This window comes from Solanum verrucosum, unplaced genomic scaffold, assembly GCF_900185275.1.
Source record: "Solanum verrucosum unplaced genomic scaffold, falcon-dt-bn FXZP01000268.1, whole genome shotgun sequence".
Lineage (NCBI taxonomy): Eukaryota > Viridiplantae > Streptophyta > Magnoliopsida > Solanales > Solanaceae > Solanum > Solanum verrucosum.
The window spans coordinates 892,301-913,652 of NW_026019957.1; the positions used below are offsets into that span (position 1 = coordinate 892,301).

Here is a 21,352-nt window from a genome sequence, read left to right on the forward strand (position 1 = left end):
CTATCGGAAATAACCCCTTTAGCTAAATACAACAACAATGTAATCTCACAATAAAGTCGATCTGAGAAGAATAGAAATGTATGCAAACCTTCCCCTACCTCATTAGGTACAATGACCGTTTTCAATAAAACCCACACCTTATAATTACCAAAATTAATAAGTTGACATTTAAAGAAAAAATTATCAAATTTTATATTAAATTTGGAAAACCCTCCAAATATTGAATAGTATTAATTTTTTTTGTGAAATAGTCTTTAGCTAATACCCTCTAGCCGGCCAAGCCAGCCGGCCATCCTAATATCTATATAAATTCATGCAAATATCCCTCTTGAAATAATTTAAACAAATTATAAACTCAAAAAAAAAATCACAATTTATTTTTAATCAAAATTTCCTATATATATATATCTACAACAACAACATATCTCGTATAATTTCACACGTGAGGATCTGGAGAGGGTGGTGTGTACGTAGTTTTACCCCTATCTGGTGAAGGTAGGAAGACTGTTTCTGATAAATTATCGGAAAAAAAATGAGGCAAGCAGGGGCATATTCAGGAATTCTTTCAAGAAAAACAGGTCCACATTCATTGCCACTAGCAAGAATCAAGAAAATAATGAAGAAATCAAATGATGATGTAAAGATGATTTCTGGTGAAGCTCCAATTGTTTTTTCTAAGGCATGTGAATTATTCATTGAAGAATTAACAAAAAGGGCATGGATTATTATGACAAATAATAATATGCATGAAAAAAGAAGAAGTACTCTTCAAAAAGATGATGTTGCATCTGCTATTATAGCAACTGATGTTTTTGATTTTCTTGTTAATTTGGTTAGTACTACTCATGATAATAATTGTGAGTTGATGAATGAGGAGTCTCATCAAGATATAATGGAGGACATATGAAATTAATAGCCTTCATCTATATGTTCACTCTTTAAAAATATCAATTGGTGTATGTGTTAGATTCTTCAAAAAGAATACGTGTACGACAACATTTTAAGAGTGTACAAGCAATATAGGTAAAGATAGGCTACATATGTTTGATTAAGTTGAGTTCATTTGTGTGTCCAATTAACAAAAGTATGTGTACCATTAATACTAGTTTTCAAGATTTTAACATATCTTGTATCGTGTCCTTTTTTATTTTACGTGACACTATTTCTTTGTTTTGGAAAAATGACTTTATTATAGTTTAAATAAAAAAAATTGATTCATAATTTGCAATTTACCATTACACTCATGAGTCATGATGATAAAAGTGAGTTGAATGAGGATTTTCATAAAGTTATAATGGAGAAATAGAGGGTAGGAAATACATAATTAGCTTATGTTGTTCAGACTCTTCAAAAAATATTAACGGATATGTCACAAAATTTTCAGAAATAATATATTTTTGAAGAACTCGACAATGCGACAATATTTATATGTATATCTAATAAGTATCGTGTACCAATATTTTTCAATTTTATGTGACTATTTCTTATATTATAACATATTTAAGATTAGAGATTTTGATAGTCTTATAACATGCAAAATGTCAAGGCATGTTTAAGACTCACAAATTTTAAAAGTATTTTATTTCTTAAACTTGATCAAACAAATTAAATAGAGTATATATTAAATTGTGGTACGAAATGAAACAAACAGGTTTCGTGGTGTAGTTGGTTATCACGTCAGTCTAACACACTGAAGGTCCCCGGTTCGAGCCCGGGCGAAGCCATTCTTCTTTTGAACTCTCTTTGTTTCTCGTCGAGATCCGCGTTTTCAGTGTTTGAATTCGAGACCTCTAGTTTTAGAATAAGGCTTATAAAATGGGGGAACCATTCCCTTTCCCTGTGGTTGAATTCGAGACATAGTTCATAGATAGATCTTCTCGAGAACATATAGCATAAGTACATAACATAATCGTTGGTTCTTTATTCAAAGTCAAATCTCTCTATAACCGTGTCTGTTGATGGGATACTTTTCAACTGTTATAGCAAAATATAATAATGGAGAACATAAATATAACATAATCGATTCCACAAGAAACTTGACCATTATACCTAAATATTGTTATAGAGAAGTTTTACTGACTAATTTGAACCTGAACAGAGGTTTTGCTGGTAGGAACATTAGATCATAATCATAATATACTAAAAGTGAGAAGCTCCTAACATTAAAGTTAAAAGTACAAAATATCCGCCATACCAATATCCACTGGAAAATATACATTCTAATACTTGCAACAACATATTCAGTATAATCCTCCAAGTGGGGTCTACGAAAGATAGAGTGTACCCTTACCTTGAGAGATAAAGAGATTGTTTTAGATAGATCTCGACTCTTCTGATACATACAAATAAAGCTACAAGTATTATTATGAACTATGTTGCTCGGACTATCAAAAAATTATTGTTGCAACCCGTGTTGGATTCTTCAAAAGTGCATTATCAAATACCGGATGAAAACACAAATGCATCATTTACAGCTAAATATTGAATTGACAGAGAATACATCAACATGAACCTGCACAATGCACACAGTAAAATTGACAGAGAATTCATATAGTCGACCACAACTCGTTTGATATTGAAGCGTAATCGATTGTTGTTTAAGCGTATTACATCGATGCTTAAACATAACGCACTTACTAGCAAGTAAATAAGCTCCTAATTTATTGATATCAAAGGCAAAACAATAAAATTAATACCATTTTCGTTCAAAATAGAACGCAGTTTAGGTCATTTCTTTTCTCCGTTTCTGCTGTTCTAACTTCCGACTCTGCTAATTCGGTATCAGACCCTTACCATCCGTTCGTTTTCTCCACGGTCACTCTCTTCGTATTATTTATTATTACGTTTTGATTGGTTATTCAACTTTGTTTGTACAAGATTGAATTGCAGATTTCATTTCCTCTTTACTCAATGATGTCTCCACTATCACCTGCACAAAACAATGTCCAAATAGCACCAATTAGTATTGGCATATAAAAGAATTACATACATCTCCGGTTGCTTAGTACTGAGGCGGAATACATCGACAACTACTTACATTTTTCTACTTAATAGGCGCTTGAGAACATGTGTAGAAACTTTTTCAAAACTTGAACCGGAAGTATCTAATAAGAACATTTTATCATGTGTATAGGTGATCAATCATCACAAACCATAGTTCGAGTATCTAAATGGAGTTACAAGTTGGAAAACATATAATGAAATGACAGAATGAAGTCTACGAATGGGCAAGTTATAGCCAGGTATAGGTAAACCTTGAGGTTGTTACAGACGTTCAACTAGCATTGAGTGGTCCGAGTTTCTTGATACTGCAAAGATCTCACATTGATGGTGGCGTTTGTGTGGATCACCTAAATCAGTGTCCAAATTTACCTCAATCAATCATCTAATACATAATTTCCTGGTTCTAAGTATCACATCGAAAATGTTTAACCCCTCCGCTCCAAATATTTAACAAGAAAAACCAACATAACCAAGAATGAAGAAAAAGGTTTTATTTCTCTTCTTTTTCCAGGATTTAATGATGATACGTCAACCACCACCGATACCGCCAGGAATCTGTACTAGAAATTCCCTGAGAAGCTCATGACTAATCGAGCTCGATTGCAGCTCAATATAACCTGTCTTTTCTTTCTTCACAGTTCTTCAATATCAATGGTCTCCACTCTCCAACTGTGTCTAATTGTGGTATTCTTTTTTTTTTAATTAATCATAAGTGTCCGGACACGTTTGCATTCCCCTCAACTAATTCTATGGGTAGCTGCTATCTCCCACTAGCACTAGTACCGGGTAACTCTGTCCACTGAGGTTTGGACAAATACTTGAAGAAATCATCCAGTATTTTTGCATCCATTTGGATTTGATCCTGAGACCTCATGGTTCTCAACCTTCATTGACCATTAGGCCACACCCTCGGTGTTAGATTATAGAATTTCATTCTCGCGAAAAGGTGATAAGTTACCCAAGAAGTTTGTCAGACTACAACACGTCAAGCATTTTGGACTTCCGGAAATCATAGAAGCTCCAATTAAATACTAGATTGATATGAACAGGAAAATTAAACATTTTAATCATGATTTCACGACACCGCTTTCAAAACTGCAACTTTACCCTTCTTTTGCAGAAACAGCACTGACAGATATAAAATAATGACGAAACAATAGGGCAAAATAAGGAGGACTTTAAAATTTTACCTCTTGTACTCTATTTCCCGACCGCGCAAGTAACTTGTATTGATTCTCAAACATGGATGCCATATAAACCTGATAGAAAATCAATGATTAAAATCTTCCAAAAAACAATAAAGCCAGCAATCCACAGTTGAATGCACTACATTTTACATGCTTTGAGTGTGAACCTATCAACATAATGCATTGCTGTAAGTATTGCGCCTAAAAATGTGCCACAAAATTAAATTTTAAGTAGCAAAAGAGAATGTTATGCGGAAAGAAGGTTTTATCTCATTCTATGTGAAAACAATCTCAGAAAAAGCTGTGACTCATGCTTAGTCAAATGAAAGGAGGTGATGCCAGTGTTATCAAAGGCGCGCTTAAGCCCTGAAGCGAGGCTCAAAACGTGTTGAGCGCTTCGCCTCGCTTTACGTGCACTTCAGTGTCGTCATCAAGGTTCTAAAGCAAGTTTTTCCTTGCCAATGAGCCTTTTATGAAGAAGTGAAACTAAATAATTGATATTTCACTTAACCATAATTTTTTTTCAATTTCCTTGGTCATATATTTGTCATTCATGTTTATAATTATTAGTCTTGGACTAAACATATATATTTGTATTCTTTTCTCCCTTTGCGCCTTTTTTCATTAAAGTCCACGCTTTATTGCGCTTAAAGTCCCCATGGACCTTAGAGCTTTTTGCGCTTTTCGCCTTTGATAACACTGGGTGATGCAGTTTTACAATCTCATAAATAGCTTGTACAATGGCCACACTAGAACTACTTCCCATAACTACAAAATAAACGCCTGCAAAGTGTTCTTCTTGGTTGTTTAGCAGTGAGTGAACTAGTCAATTTTTTAGTTTCCATATCTTTTAGTTATATTGCTTATTTTTTCTGTAAGGTGATACCTGAAATGTTGGAGCCAAACCAGGGCTCAAGAAGTACCGCCCTTTTGATACAGAGGAGATACCCTCGAACTGCTGTAATTCTTTGATTAGAGATTCCACGTCAGGCCACTGCACAACAATGCAAGAAAGTTCTACTATCAGCCATGGACAAACGCAATTGTATATTACAATCGAAGATCAGATTCATTAATGATTTCATATTTTTGTACTTCAAGAAAACACCCTACAATTGATTTGAGTTGTAAAGGTTTATAGTATATCGGGAAGCACAAAGGACAGCTAGCAGAAAAGGATGGTTTATAGACACATTAAGAACTGAGAAGCTTCGGATTTTTCCCCTTACTAAACCAAACCAAAGCTATGGGTGCTTGTCTCAAGCTTTTGAAATGTAATTTTAACATATTCACAAGATATTAACATTCAGCAGTAGATTCAAGCTATATTGCTCGGATTCTTCAAAAATGCCACCAGGTGCGAGGTCAGATCCTCCAAAAGTAGTGCATTTTTGAAGGATCTAACATGGGTGCGGCATCATATTTGGAGAGTCCAAGCAACATATTCAAGATATTTACTCAATTTCAACCCCACCTGCCCATTTGACACCCCTACATATCTGCAGTCTTTAAGGGGAACTGACCTCACCACAAGCCATATTAGGATACATGGAACACCTAGTACTTCATTAATATAGTAGAAAAGGCATAATACAAAAACATACACTCAAATTTGGCCTCAATTGGCAAGTAAGCACTTCAACTTTGAAAGTGCACATCTAGACACCTCAACTTGGTTTCAACGGGCAACTAAACACTCCAACTCGTCCCTACTGTGTCTCGTGGACTCCCAAAGCTGACGTGACACATAAATTTTGGAGGTGAGAAAAGATCATTTTGTGAGTTGGAGCATTCAACTAACACAATTGAGACAAATTGAGGTGTCTAGATGTGCTCAAAGTTGGAGTGTTTATTTGTCAATTGAGGCAAAGTCAAATTATCTATTTATGTATTATGCCTAAAGAAAAGGCCCCAAGAAAATGCAGAAAATTCTTTATACAGTGCATTGTTTAAATCCGAAAGAATTCTATTAAGAAACATCCTCCTAACTGCCGTCAATGAAGACCCTGACGTGGCACATAAATTTTGGAGGTGTGAAGAAATCATTTTGTAAGTTGGAGTGTACAACTGACACAGTGGAGACAAATTGAGGTGTCTAGATGTGCTCAAAGTTGGAGTGTTTAGTTGTCAATTGAGGCCAAGTTAAAGTATCGATCTATGTACTATGCCTAAAGAAAAGGCCCCAAGAAAATGCAGCAAATTCTTTATACAGTACATCGTTTAAACCCGAATGAATTCTATTAAGAAACATCCTCCTAACTGTCATCAATGAAGACCCTGACCAAATGCTAAAATGATACTCCAGTTGTTGAGTTATGAACCCACTGGCCAGTAGAGTAGGGATAGCAAGTGCTCCCTTTTTCTTACCAATGACGTAAAGAAATCTATTTGCAATAAATGTAAGGAATCATGACATAAGTATCAACAAATACTACATTAGTTATGTATGCAATTCATTGCTGAGATGATAAAATTTAAGTATTCTTTTAACCGAAATTGAGGACAACCATGACGTATTGATCTAAGGTGTCTTTGGTAAATTGAATCAAGTTCTAAAGGAATAAAACTACTCAATTGCAAGGGTGAGAACATAAACCTCAGTATCCAGCTCTGATGCTTGGAGTTCTCCATTCAAATTATCATGATCACCAACTACAGCCTCCAAGGCCTCCATCATGGGATCTGGCTGCAGAAAGTACTTATAAAGGCATGGTCAATATCAATCTTACCTTACAATATCAGGAAAAAAAAAAAAGACAGTACCGTTATTTCCTTAACAACAACATACAGAGTGTAATCCCACAAGCAGGGTCTGGCGAGGGTAGTATGTACGCTGACCTTACCCATTTGGGCAATATGTATCCCGCTGGGTATGGCTCGTAGTAAACCTCTGTAAGATAAGGAGGATCCTAGGGTAGTCTGTCTTAATAAGCGGATTCCGATTCATGCAGTCCTTCTCTGCTGCATTGGTCTTTTCACTCCCCACTCTCCACCATAAAAAAATCTTTCCACTATATCTCAGGAGTAGTCAAAGGAAGTACGGCGGGTCCGAGTAGGAATAAATTGACTAAGAAGTAGGGCATACAACAATGGATCAATTCATTCAACAAGATCTGTTCGGATCAGACCAAAGGGGTAGAGAGCCTGTTTCTGACCCTTGACTCAAAAGGAATGTTATTGTATCAGGATGGGAAGAAATTTACCGTTATTTCCTTCAACGACAGGAAGATGCGCTCAAGTGAAAAGTCTAACTGGTGAACTTTTGCCTCCACAATCTACACGGAAAACTTTCTTCAGAAACTAAGATATCTCTAAAATTGTTAGCTCTGAAATTACCAGCGAACGTATTATGCGCTTAACCTCCAATACATTCACATGAACAACATATTCAACAAACTCTGAACCAGCATGGATATATCATAACTCAAAACACTATACTTGTCTATAAGGATCAGTTAAATTTCATTTCACTTTTACATCAGAAGGTATGAATTACAAATTTGTTATGCATATTTATAGAGAAGCAACTACCTGGCCAATTTTAAAATATGACGCAGGGTCTAAAGTGGCATCCCATGAGACTTCTGTCTGGTGAATTAGCGCAAGTACTCCTTCAACCTATATTCAAATGTTGCAAATTTAAGATGTAATCAATAGTTGATTGGAGTTACTGCCATAAGAAGCTCATGCTACTGTCATTGATATACCTCGACAAATATACCGAAGTAGGTAATTTTTTGTATACAACATTTTACCACGTCCCCAACCTGAAGTTTTGCCTGCAATGCCAATTACACAAGCTCGGTGACTTCATTGTGGGAGCAAGATTCAGAATAACTAACACTGAGAGGTAGCATACAATAATTATCCAAAATACATTGGTAAAAATGCATATATTCCAGCTTCTTTCCAAACCCAAACAACAAGTCCCTTATTTTGGGGGATGAGAGGAAGGGGATGGGTTTTCAATGACCAACTTCATTTCAAAAGTGGAAGATGTCGATATCCCATATCTAACACAGAGAAAGTCTCCATAACTTGTTATATATCAAAATTTCACCAGGATTACAGGAAAAGCATATAAAGCACACTGATAAAGTGCCTAAATCCATACACAATAGCCTATTAAGCAGCAACCACGAGTGTTTTCTGTTCCTGATGAAGAGCCACATGAAAACTAAAGCAGAGAGCAGGGGCAGCAAAAAGAGCAAGGTAGGGCACTTGAAATAATAAATATAAACTTCAAAACTGCTGCATCAGAAGATCAAATAGGTGTCCTAGATTTGACATTTTACAGAATCTTCTTCTAAGTGCTGGATTTCGGAATATTTCACAAACTATCTCTAGATTAAAAGCTCCACAAGTTAAAGAAAATCAATAACTCGACAAATTATAGTGACCTAGAGTAATTGTTAAGTTGCAGAAAAATGACCCAAGCAAACGTTTCAAAGTTGTGTTTTATAAAAGTAACAATGGTTTATTGTCCAAGAGATAATATACTACGAGTTTTTGGTGAAACATGGCAGCATAGCCACCAAAAATTCACAGTGCTACACCTTACTCACTGTGAACATTAAAGAACAAACAACTTGCTGCATCATTTATATGAAACACAATATTTCCAATCAAGTAACATGCATCCGATCAACATATATATTACTACTTTTGTTTTTATGGAGAAAGCTCTAGCATAACATGTACATTTGTTCAACCAATACCTAATTGCTATTTTCTGGAATTGCTCTAAGCTAATTTACAAGAGAAAAAAAAAAACTAGCCTTTCATCAGTAAACATCTCTTTCTGTTAACAGACTAGGCAATGCATAAGGAGATGGGAAAGAAGGAAACTGGTCGTATGTATGAAGGCAAACAGAAATGTTGAAGAGAATGACAAAGTATTAACTAAGAAACTTCTTGTTGTCATCCCTCTATTATCTTATCAACAGTGAGACCAAACTTATGTCCTTCTACAAAGGTTCCTATCTATTTACTAGATATCTTTTCTGAACAATATAGAACAAGGAGAAAGAAGTTAGGTTGGATATCTTGCAGTCAGTTACAATATTCATGATCAGTTTAACATAGAAAACCAAATACCAAATTCCATAGAAGCTAGGATGTTTGTGAGATGGTCAGTTTGATAAAGATTAAGCAAAAAAATTGCAAGCTTTAGAGAATGTAATTTTCTTACCATAAGGCTCCTCTTCTTCTCGACCAATTCTTCCTTTTCTTTTGCCTTTATCGAGAATATTAGCCTTCTGGAATATCTGTCAGCCAACACCACACTTACTCTGATCCTCTACATGACACAGATCACAAATTATGGTCTTTCTCAAAGTTCTAAGATTGAGATTAAATAACGAAGCCCTCCTCACCAGACCAACAAATGATGATAAGAACTTGAGTTTCTCTTGGTCATAAATCCTGAGAAGATCTTCAAGTTTCATATCTGGCGAGATCTCCTCATCGGCATTTTTAGCAATTTGCAGATCTACTCCTGCCTCAGGAGAAGCTGCCTTGCCAAAACCATCATAGCCTCCAACGATCCCCAGACCTTGCTTGTACTGGGATGGATCCAAACCTTTTTGCCTCAACCAAGATTCAAAAGCTAAGAATTTCCACCTGGCTGCAAGATTGCGATATGGCAAAAATCCTATCAAGGAACCAAAGGATACCTGTAAAAAGACGTTGAGAGTATCCGTAAGAAATAAGTTGAGAGCAGATGTGCACCTTCAAAAACAAAAATAAAGTAATATGATGAGCTGCGATAGTAAGTAGACTTACAACAAAGCCTCTGGTGCTACAGCTGACTAGTTCGACATCCTCTCTTCCTCCACTCTTAACAAGCTCTTCAGCTCTTATCCAGTCATTATCTTCATGTTCCTACGAGATTGCAGCACTCAGTATTCATCAATACATTCGTCCTAGTTAAGGAACGGATGCTGAAAAAGGAAAAAATTAATCTACCTTAATGGATGATTTTGCCAGGAAGTTTTCAATCTCTGAAGCATTTCCATAGCCCTCAGATTTGACAGGACGCATATCCTCCTGACTAACACTTGATGCTTCCTTTTTAGATTGGTCTAATCTATAGTAGCACAAGTTATTAATCAAGAACAAAATAACAGCAAAGTATATAAGGGCAAAACAACGTCCACAAGTACCTTTTCGGTTTTCCAAGAAGAGCAGCATCCAAAGATTCCATGGGTCCAGTATCAAAGGGTGTATTGGAATCAGAACTTCTCTCAGCAGGCTGTGTATCACTCTGCTGGAATCCTTGAAAAACAACCAAGTACGCTGATTAAGATGCTAAATTACCACTTAGATGACTATCTGTCAAGAACAGAATCTTGTTACCTGTACCAAAGCCTTGCTTCTCAAGAGGATTGCTTCTGCTAGGTTGTAACGGTTGGTGGAGTTTATTCTCTGCCATACTTATAAGCTCAGAAGAAGAGTTAGTACTTTCATCCGAAATACTAGGATGCTGAGCCTCGGCAGATTCTTGATTTGGATCTATCTTTAGATTTAAATTACTAGGCTCTGGCTTATTTAGAAGCAAGCTGTTTTTGGGTTCACTAGTTGATGCATACACCTCTGTAAGACTAGCATCTATGGAGTCATCACTAGATACAGGCAAGACATCGCTTGATTGTCCATTTTTTTCACTATTGCCAGAGTTGATTCTCATTGGCTCCGGCTTCTTCAACAATGTAGCATCACTAGACTTATCACTTGATTGTCCATTCTTTTCACTATCGTCGGAGCTGATCCTCATTGGTTCTGGCTTCTTCAACAATGTAACATCACTAAACTTCTCAGGTTTCAGTTCTTTGCCCATTTTCAGTGTCAAGTTTGGCTTAATTTTGAATTTTGATGATTCATCCTCCTCAGAATACAAACTTGGTTTTCGCAATATGACATTTGGAACACTACTTTTTCTACTTACTTCAGGTTTTGAAATTGGTTGGCTTTGTTTATAACCCTCAGTTTTTGGCGGTTTTTCATCAACCTCGAACTTAACACCCTTCTTGGGCACAGGACGAACCAAATTTAATCCATTTGATGAATTGAGAGATTTCTTTTGCTTGGATGCATCAAACGGAACCTCCACAATTTCACCGGATGTTTTTCCCTTCTTCTGGTCAAATGACTCTTCAATTTCAAGATAAGATGTCTCCGGGTTTGTTTTCCTACTAATTATCTATGAAATCAAGAATCACAATCAGAAATAGACAGATGCATACAGCATTGAACCAACAGAAGTTTTGCAAGGACATACAGGAACCAATCTAAGAACTTCTTTCAAATTACTATTAACCTTTTTCTCCTCTTCAATGGCAAATAACTATAAGCAATTAGCAAATAGGAACATACAATAGTAAAGCAGGGACGTTTAACTTTGGCACGAAAGACTGAAATTTTAAAAAATTGAAGTTACACATAAAGTCAATACTAATAAACTGATAACATGTTAGCAGATATCAACTTAAAATATATGATTGTACAATTCCAGATGCAGGATTGATTTTTTTTTCCCCTTTAATAACCCTCATTTTGCTGTTAACCAAAGCAAAGTATAAAACTTTCGAGGGCTAGAACTCTCCATTCTCACCAACAGGGAGGAAAATCACTCAACTCCTCAAATTTGAATTGCATTGATTTCGGAAAGTTTCTTTTATCTATACTATCAACCATGTCTCAATCCTAAACTAGTTTTCGTGTCGGATCATACAACTCAAATTCGAATTGTATTAATTCAAAAAATTTCTTAACTATCTATACTATCAACTATGTCATAATCCTAAACTAGTCTTCGCGACCGCTATATAAATCGTAAAACTCAAATTGAAATTGCGTTGTTTCGAAAAATCTCTTGACTATTGATACTATCAACTATGTCTCAATTCTAGATGCAGGTGTAGTTCTCTTTTCCTCTAGAATCCTCATTGTGTTGGTAAACAAAATCAAAGTTTAAAACTTTAGAGGGGATAAAACTCCCCACTCTCAACACACACGTAGAAAAGCCACTGAACTCCTCAAAATTCAATTTTGCAATCATTCAAAACGTCTCTCAACTATAGACTACCAACTGTATGTCAGCAATATGAATCCTACATATCCCCTCACTCACAAGTTAATTGACACTATTTCTTTATCAAACGACGGACAGATTTCTATATTTGAAATCAATAATGACAAGCTTTCTATAGTCATACAAATGATATGACATGTTATAGCCATGCAATGTCACATAAATTGGAACAGAGTGAGTAACTAATTTCTTAACTAAGCAAAGAAAAATTATAAAACCAATTAAGAACATAATTTTCTGAATAAATAAGGAAAAAAACAATGAATATATTAGTGCAAGTTTAAATGAGAGAAATAAACCTTAGCTAAGGTTAATTTTGGGTCTTCACCAATTAATCTGCCAAACTTCAGTTCCATTTGGTCCCACTGGTCAAGCTTATTACTATTCCTATCATCTTTAGAAGCAAAAACAGCAAATTTCTTAGTCTTTCTGGAGAAAAAAACAGTTCTTGACAAAACCCCACTTGTTATTGAGCTTAAATTATCATCTTTAGAGGCAAAAACAGCAACTTTTTTGGGGTAAAAATTAGTTCTTGACAAAACCCCACTTGCTATTGAACTTGAATTGTCATCTTTATCAGCAAAAACAGTAACTTTTTTGGAGGAAAAATGAGTTTTTGACAAAAACCCACTAGTTATTGAGGTTGAATTATCATTTTTATCAGCAAAAACAAGAACTTTTCTGGGAAAACAAAGGGATTTTGAGATTCTTGAATGGTGTAGAGATGAAATTGACAAGAAGGGGTTGGGTGTTGAGGTTTTGTCAAGGCTAAGGTTGTTCATTCTTGAAAAAACAAAGTGAATTTCATCAGATAATATTGAATAGCATTGAAAAATTTATATATGGGGTCTCTTTGCACTGCACCTCAAAATCCCAATTTATCCTCTCTTGAGTTATTTGAAATTGAGATGGTGAGAGTTTTACAATTGGTGGTGTAGGGGTAAAGGGGGAGTCACGTGATTAGCACGTGATGTTGTATAATGTGGTTTTAAATCTCTTCGTGGTTCGCGGGAACTCATTAACTTTTGTGCATATAGTGTAATGTATAGTAAGAAACTCACTAAATATCTATAAATATTTGATTAGTGGTGTCAGATTTGAGTTTTGAGAATTCAGAATCTTATAGTAGGAGAGTGGATTTCACGAAATTTATATCGACCGTCAGACTCAAATGAAGGTTGAAGGACCTTTGGATTCATTATCAACGACATAGGTGACACCCTAGCCCGACGCCGTTGTTGGTAGGACTGTGACTCTTATTTCAGTTTAATTCCTTATTTTGATTAGTAATGTCGGTAGGTTTAATTTAAATTTTGAAAAATGAAGAACCTTTCAATAGGACGGCGAGTCTCACGAGATTTATGTTGGTCGATGGAATCAAACGAAGGTCGAAGGACCATTCGATTTAAGGGCATATCATCACTCATGTTGGCATGGATTGTGACTCTCCTCTCAATCCAATTCCTTATTTGACTAGTGATGTCAAGTTCAAGTTTTGAGAATTAAGAACCTTTCAATAGGAGGCCTGGTCTCACGAGATCTATGTTGTCCATGAAGTCAAACGAAGGTCGAAGGGCCATTCAATTCATTAAGGAGCATAGTAGCGCCTTCACCCGCGAATGCCATTCTCGGCAGGATCGTGAGTCTCCTCTCAATCCAATTTCTTATAACTTGACCCTCAAAACTCACTATATATCAAGTACTCTACTTACATCTTTAGTGTGTTATGGGCCTATCAGTATTTGACCCGAATTTGAATTAATCATGCCATATGATTAAACCAAAAAAGAAGAAGAAGGAAATAGTAAGAGAACAATGTGTTAATTTGTTATTAAAGCAAATTGAGGAAAAAAACATTACAAATATATATGATGCCTTACTAGGCTTTTACAAAAATTTCAAATGAAGAAACAGATAATTAAGAAAACCAATTAATCATCACTTCACCACACCATATTCTCTCATCAAGAATATGATTAATCTCATTGACAATAATATAATATTAACTATATATATTTTTGTCCATTTTGGGTCTGATTAAATATGGATTCGTATCGAAAATTCAAGGACTAATCTTGAGTCTCTTCAACAGGAGGCTGTGGTGGCTCATCAACATCAGTAGTAGTAGTAGTTGTTGAACCTTCTTCTTGTTCATCAACACTATGATTTTTTTTATTTGTAGCTGTTGTAAGATGATTATAGGAACCTTTTTCTTTGAACAATTGAGAAAAATGAGGCTTGCAATAAACAAGTCCATCTAATGCTGCATATGATGATGTTGTAAGTTTGCATCCACCATGTGCACATTTGAAGCATGATTGATGGTAAAATTCTCCATCTACTGTCACCTGTTTTTATCAATCAATCATATCTATATATATATATATATATATATGGAAAAAGGACAAATATATCTCCGAACTATCATAAATGATATGCATATACCCTCTATTATACTTTTGGGACATTGATGACTCTGCCATCCAAAAACTAGAGCATATATGCCCTTCACACTAACAGAAGACTAAATAGGGACACGTGGCACAATCTTATCCGTCGATCTAATATTTAATAAATGTCAGGTTGGTGGATATAAGATTATGACACGTGTATGTTTGTTAGTATATATGCTCTAGTTTTTGGACGTCAAGGGCACCAATGTCCCAAAAGTATGACGGAGGGTATCTGCATATCATTTACGATAGTTCGGGTATATTTGTCACATATAAATTATGATTAAAATCTTAATTAGATGTTGTAAAGATGACAAAATCGATATAAGTTGCTAGTACTTTTCAAAAATATTTGCATGCTCATGTTGGATTATTCAAAAATATATACTACTATTTTTGAAAAATTCGATATGCATGTATTGGCGTTTTTAAAGAGTTCGAGTAGTATTTAGGTATCTCTTCCCCTTTAATTGAAAGAAATAATCTCTCAATATTAAGCTATATTATATCCACCTGAATGAAACTATATTGGTTGAGTAGGTCTAGGTCCAACAACCAGAATAATTATTAGTTAAGCTTAATTAGTTTTAGAACATACCACAACATAACTAAATACTTTTTTTTTTTGTTAAATTATTTGATATTGAAAATTCACATGCCTGATTATTTCAGTTTCGCGTGAATAAGCTTACTAAAGAATTTAAGCGCGTCCTACTAAAAAGTTTTTCATTCTCGAGACTCGAAAAAAGAATTCTTACCTTTTCCAATGGGTACACAGTTTTCTTGCATGATGCACATTTTTCCTGAGTGCCAGAAAATAGAGAGGACAATTTGCTAGGGCTTCTGTTCTGTAATCACAAAAATATTCAAAATATGATATATATAATTAGTAACAGATTAATCATTTTAACAAATAAAAACATGAAAGCGATATAAGTTAAAATATTGTTGATTTATTACAACAATTATCATCTCCAATTAATTCATAAAGTAAAAACATTCAAGAGCATCAACGGAGACGGATTCAGAAATTAAAATTTATTCGTTCCTACCTAGAATTAATATATACATAATAATGATTGGTTTACATACAAATATTTCTATATATTTACTGGATTTTTAATATCAATATAGAGTTAAAAGGCTAGATTTGCGAATATATTTCAATTTATGTGACATTATTTCCTTATTAATCAATTAAAAAAAGAACGACATATATTTAAAAATAATGAACTTTAAATTCCTGATCTTACTTTTAATGAGAAGCGTTATAGTTACATGATATGTTTAAGATCATAAGTATCAAAATTATAAGCATGTTTAAGATTACGTCTCCATAATTTTTAAAAGCTTTTTATTTTTCATAAATTACGTGTCATTTTTAACTATTTCACGTAAACTGAACTGAATAGAATATTTAAAAGGAGCTCGATAATTAAAGTTGGCATAAGATACATACCAGATCATTGTTCCTCCCAACTGCACATTTGATATAAGAAATAAATAATTAGATTTAAAAATTAATAAACAAATTTATGTTAATTAATTAATTGAACAAAATTTAGAAAAACTAACGTGAGGAAGACTTCAAAGCACCACTTCCTTTCTCCTTGAGGAGTTGCTCAAAATGTGGCTTGCAAAATAATGTCCCATCCAAGCAAGAATAGTTGCTCAACTATATTATATAAATTCGAACGAAAAAATCAAATAAAAATATACGATACTAACAGTATGATGCACAAAGTATTTTTCAATCACATCAGGTTGAAGGGGAGGGTTACATCATAAAGGGGTGTTATTGATTACCTAGCGATACATTTTGTTTAGATAATTTCTATTCGAGTCGATCAATTCGATTTGTTAAAAAACGAATCTTCAAAAACAATCATAAAATAAAGGAGATAATGTCTTAACTAAATATAATACAAGGTATCATTTCATTCATCATATCAGCCAAATTGATCCAATTCGTTCAAAAATGAGTCTACAAAAAATAATAATCATGAAATAAGGAAGATAATGTACTAACTAACTATAACACAAACTATCATTTCATCTATCATATCAATCGAGTCGATCAATCCAATTCGTTTATAAAACAAGTCTTCTAAAAAATATAAAATAAAAGAGATAATTTCCTAACTAACTATAACAAAAACTATCATATTAGTCGAATTAATCGATAGTCTTCAAAAAATTCATAAAATAACAGGAGATAATGTCCTAACTAACTATAACATAAAAATTACCATTCCATCTCTCATATCAATCTAATCGATCGATCGATCCGATTCGTTTAAAAGCAAGACCTTAATGTCCTAACTAACTAAAACACAAACTATCATTTCATTCATCATATCAGTCGAATCGATCGATCAAATTTGTTCAAAAAATTAATGAAATAATTTTTAAAAAAAACTTACAGCAAGTCTTCCATTGCAATGGCTACATCTGAAACAAGTATTATGATAATTAACACCACCAGCAGAAATCACTTCTGCAGCATACACAGTTTTATCACATGCTTTGCATTTTGTTTGGGTTCCAAAACTTGACATTTTGTTTAAATTTTTTTTATTAGTTTATTTTGAAATTTCAATTTTGGGAATTGAGATTTGAGATCATTAATATAATTTACATATGAATGAATCTCTAATCCCCAAAGTTATAATGGAAAAAAAAAGTCCATAGAATTAATTATGTACTAATGAAAATTAGTTGATTTATTCTTCTTTTTTAGTGGCTAGGAACCAATTTCTTAAAATGAATGGATAAGCAAAAATTTCCCTAACATTAAGGACATAACACAAAAATTAAGGTAGTTATTTCAGTTGAGACAAAAAAAAGTGAATTTTATTTTAAAAAATTAAAAAATGGAAAATTTTAATAAATTGTGAAGTATAAAACAAAGAATTATATAAGTAGATTTTATCATAAAATTGCATTTTTTTCGCCCTTTAAATAGACTGATTTTAAATTTTTGTCATTCAACAATTGAATTTGTGGTTAAGGAGACATAAGTTCTTTAGAAATTAAAGTCATATATGAGCATTATTTGTGGAATATTATCATATAAAAATATAAGTTCGTACTATGTGACAAAATTATTTAATATAAGGGACGACATAAATTAAAGACCAACATAAAATAGGGGCAAAAGTGCAAATGATCCCCGATTTTATCATTGGCCTTTCTATGTTGGACCTAAAAAGATATTCGTATTTTAGAACCACCTTCTCTAGAGTCTTCTACTAAAAAAAAGAAAAAGAAACTTAATAACGAAAAACTTTAAAATTGAATCAAACCAATCGATAAACAACATTCAACAGAATCAACCTACAATATAGTAGTATAACATTCAAGGTTGAGATTTGCCTCTAGGGTTAAAAATATAATTTTCATTAAGTTTATATGGGTCATCGGTTTAATCTTTAAGAAAATTGGACAAACTATCAAACCAATAACCCGATATCAATAAAGCAGTAACGTTTCATCGGTCCGGATATCTGCCAAAAAGATTTAAAGAGGAAATGGCTTCGCCCGGGCTCGAACCGGAGACCTTCAGTGTGTTAGACTGACGTGATAACCAACTACACCACGAAACCTGCTTGTTACTTTTTGCATGATCACAATATTAACAATACTCAAACTACTTTTTGTTTGATATAATTTGACTTCTTACTCCTTTAGTCCAGAAATTTTATTAAGGGTGTCTAAAAATAATGGTGTGTGGCTATCAAAATATATAAAAAAAAATTGTGCTATTTGGGGTTTGAAACCGAAACTCCTTTATTCAAACGAACACTCATTACCACTGTGCCAAAGGCATATCTTTTGTCAAGGGTGTCTAACTTTAAATATATATATTCTTTAAATGTAGAATTTGACATATATATACAACGTAAGTAATTTTTTGACGAAGGGTGTCCAATTGGACACCCTAGGGTGGCTGGAGCTATGCCATTGGGCTCCGTCTATAGGTTTGGAGAGAGTAGAGTATATACATATCTTACTTCTACCTCGTGGAGGTAGATAGTTTGTTTTCAAAAGACCCTCAACTCAAATAACACATATCAAAGTAGATTTTAAAAGAGAAAAAACATAAGTAATGAACACATGCATCGCAAATAATAAAGAAAACATTGTAAAACATACCTGTTAAGAAAACAATGATTGACATAGTGAATTTATTATTTTACCCCTATTAATTATAAAGTGGATGAATTAAAAACTTAATATTTTCAAGAAGTTCTACCTTTTCTAAAGTAATTAATTGAGGATATAATAGGTAAATTTTTTTTGTCATTTCTTGATTTGTCAAAATGAACAAGTAATTAGAGACAGCTAAAAAAGGAAAAGTGAACAAGTAATTAGGGATAGAGGGAGTAGTAAAAACAATTTTGTTTCTACTTTTCTACTTCTCAATTAGATAGGAATAAGATCTTTATATACATTTTTTTTTCTCAATTCACTTATGAAATTATATTAAGTTATGTTATTATTGTAAATTCCAACTGGCAGAACTACTACATTTATATGTTTGTCTATTGATCAGCCACTATTAGATCTTTTCCATTAATTTGGATTGTTATTATAAGTCAAATTAATGGACATTGGGGTCTACAATTGGGAAGAAAAACTTTAGTATTTATTATGTGGAATGTTATCTTTTCCATGCAACTAGCTAGACTAATGTATGTATAAAGAAAGATTTAAGTTATATACATTAATATATAAATATTTTTGTAGCGTAGTTTAGCTGATTATAACATGTTCCTTTTTGTATTTATCATGTTATTACTTAATATTTGTCATAAAAACTTACTTGTAATTAAGGGTGTACATGGCCGGGTTGGTTCGGGTTTTTCAATTATCAAATCAAACCATTTGTGTCGGATTTTTAAATCTATAAACCAAACCAAACCAATAAAACTCAGGTTTTTCAACTTCAGATTTTTTCTGGTTTTTTGGATTTTCGGGTTTTTTCGGGTTTTTCCCGAAAAAGTATTCATACAAACATATAATTTACTTGTACTTCAAATATTTCTTTAGTCCTACCAAAATACAACCATCTAAGGTGTTTCTTAAGAAAATAACACAAAATATTATATGAGTAATGATACTAAAATATCCAACAAAAAATAAGAATAATGAAATCGCGTAAAACAAATATTGCAAATTAACAAGTCATAATGAAAATGATCATAATTTAAAAGTACTAAATCATGCTAAAATAAGTTTAATAAGTATTAGTTACATGACTAAATATTAAAGGAAATTAAAATTAGATTATGTATTTGAATAAACCAATGTAAAACCATAGAACAAATATTCAATATTATTGTCATTCTTAGTGTTGAATTGATTATTTTTTTTGCTTTAGTATTAATTTAATTTTGATTTAAGCTTTATCATAATTACCAATATCTGTGGACTATAATCTTTATTGAACCATTTAGAATTATAAGTTTCAAATTTGAAATAATAATATATTAAAAGATAAAAACTATGAAAAAGCATAAGAAATATTTAAAAATTATATCAAAGTAAATATTTTTATGTATAAAATAAAATTTTAAAATTATATATGTAATGTCGGGTTGGTTTGGTCTCGGGTTGGTTTTTTTTAGTTAAAACCAAACCAACCAAATATAGTCGGGTTTTTTTTTCCAATACCAAACCAAGTCAAACCAACCACTAGTCGGGTTTTTTTTCTCGCTTTGACTCGTTTGCAGTTTGGTTTGATTTTCGGATCAGTTTTATACACCCCTACCTGTAATCACTTTATAAATTACATACTATTAATGCAAAAGACTTAAACTCGTAAATAAAGACTAAATACCTTAGTTTCTTTCCCCTCTAGGCACACACATGCATTGACTATTGAGATGTAAGTTGTACTAGAAATTCAAAATTTCAACCATACAAAAGTACTAATTGTGAAAAGGGATAAAAAAACCATGAATGAGTTGACAACCATACTACAAGTCTTCTAATGCTTTAACTAGACGGAGGCAAGAATTCTAACAAGAAAATTCAAAAACAAATGAAGTTAATGTCGTAATTGAGATTCAAACTTATAATCTAAAGTAATTTTCGAAGTATCTTCACTCATATACAAAGAGTTTCCCTTGTATTAGTGTATTTAACTAACCTTGTATATCGAGAGAGGTGATGTAACACATCTCCTTGATCAAAATTCTTCTTTGGATTTTGTTAGATTTGGGCCCTTTTTTTTTCTTGCTTTTATCCCCCCTTTGTCCCATTTAAACTCTTTTTATTTTACATTGTGTTTCAATTAATTTCTCCTATTTATATTTTTATAAATGTGCATAGGAAAAGTTTTGTACCTAAATGCACTATATAATTTTTATTCAATTAAACTCCCTTCATATCATGTAGCTTCACACACCCTAGTCTAATCTTCTTAAGAAGAGTCTTAATCATGCCAATAAAAGTAAATAGGACATGATGTAGTTAACTAAGAGATTACATCTTTTAAAGTTAAATTGGAACCAAATACAAAATGATTCACATAAGTTTAGTAATTATATTTCTAATACAAACGAAAAATGCAGGTTCAAGCGTTTAGGACATAACTTAGAACTTGAATCATC

The 21,352-nt window shown here is 33.1% G+C and overlaps 2 protein-coding genes and 2 non-coding genes across 4 annotated transcripts; 1 reads left to right on the plus strand and 3 right to left on the minus strand.

Moving 5' to 3' along the window:
• The first annotated feature begins 1,650 nt into the window (after positions 1–1,650).
• On the plus strand, positions 1,651–1,724 carry TRNAV-AAC (transfer RNA valine (anticodon AAC)). Its single transcript has one exon. It is a non-coding gene; the product is annotated as a tRNA-Val (tRNA).
• An 843-nt stretch (positions 1,725–2,567) lies between these two features.
• Positions 2,568–13,164, minus strand: LOC125814497 (uncharacterized). The gene is made up of 14 exons (XM_049493949.1): positions 12,582–13,164; positions 10,548–11,391; positions 10,355–10,466; positions 10,158–10,278; positions 9,975–10,073; positions 9,566–9,865; positions 9,382–9,489; positions 7,898–7,969; positions 7,722–7,808; positions 7,394–7,465; positions 6,787–6,876; positions 5,077–5,184; positions 4,194–4,262; positions 2,568–2,929 (listed from the first exon to the last, which is right to left on the minus strand). The coding sequence occupies exons 1-14, from the start codon at positions 13,062–13,064 to the stop codon at positions 2,855–2,857; spliced, it is 2,640 nt and encodes an 879-aa protein (XP_049349906.1). The 5' UTR covers positions 13,065–13,164; the 3' UTR covers positions 2,568–2,854.
• Positions 13,165–14,347: 1,183 nt separating this feature from the next.
• LOC125814519 (LIM domain-containing protein WLIM2b-like) lies at positions 14,348–17,417 on the minus strand. Its single transcript, XM_049493971.1, has 5 exons — positions 17,159–17,417; positions 16,311–16,410; positions 16,195–16,214; positions 15,494–15,583; positions 14,348–14,630 (listed from the first exon to the last, which is right to left on the minus strand). The coding sequence occupies exons 1-5, from the start codon at positions 17,291–17,293 to the stop codon at positions 14,352–14,354; spliced, it is 624 nt and encodes a 207-aa protein (XP_049349928.1). The 5' UTR covers positions 17,294–17,417; the 3' UTR covers positions 14,348–14,351.
• Positions 17,418–18,266: 849 nt separating this feature from the next.
• On the minus strand, positions 18,267–18,340 carry TRNAV-AAC (transfer RNA valine (anticodon AAC)). Its single transcript has one exon. It is a non-coding gene; the product is annotated as a tRNA-Val (tRNA).
• Positions 18,341–21,352: the final 3,012 nt, after the last annotated feature.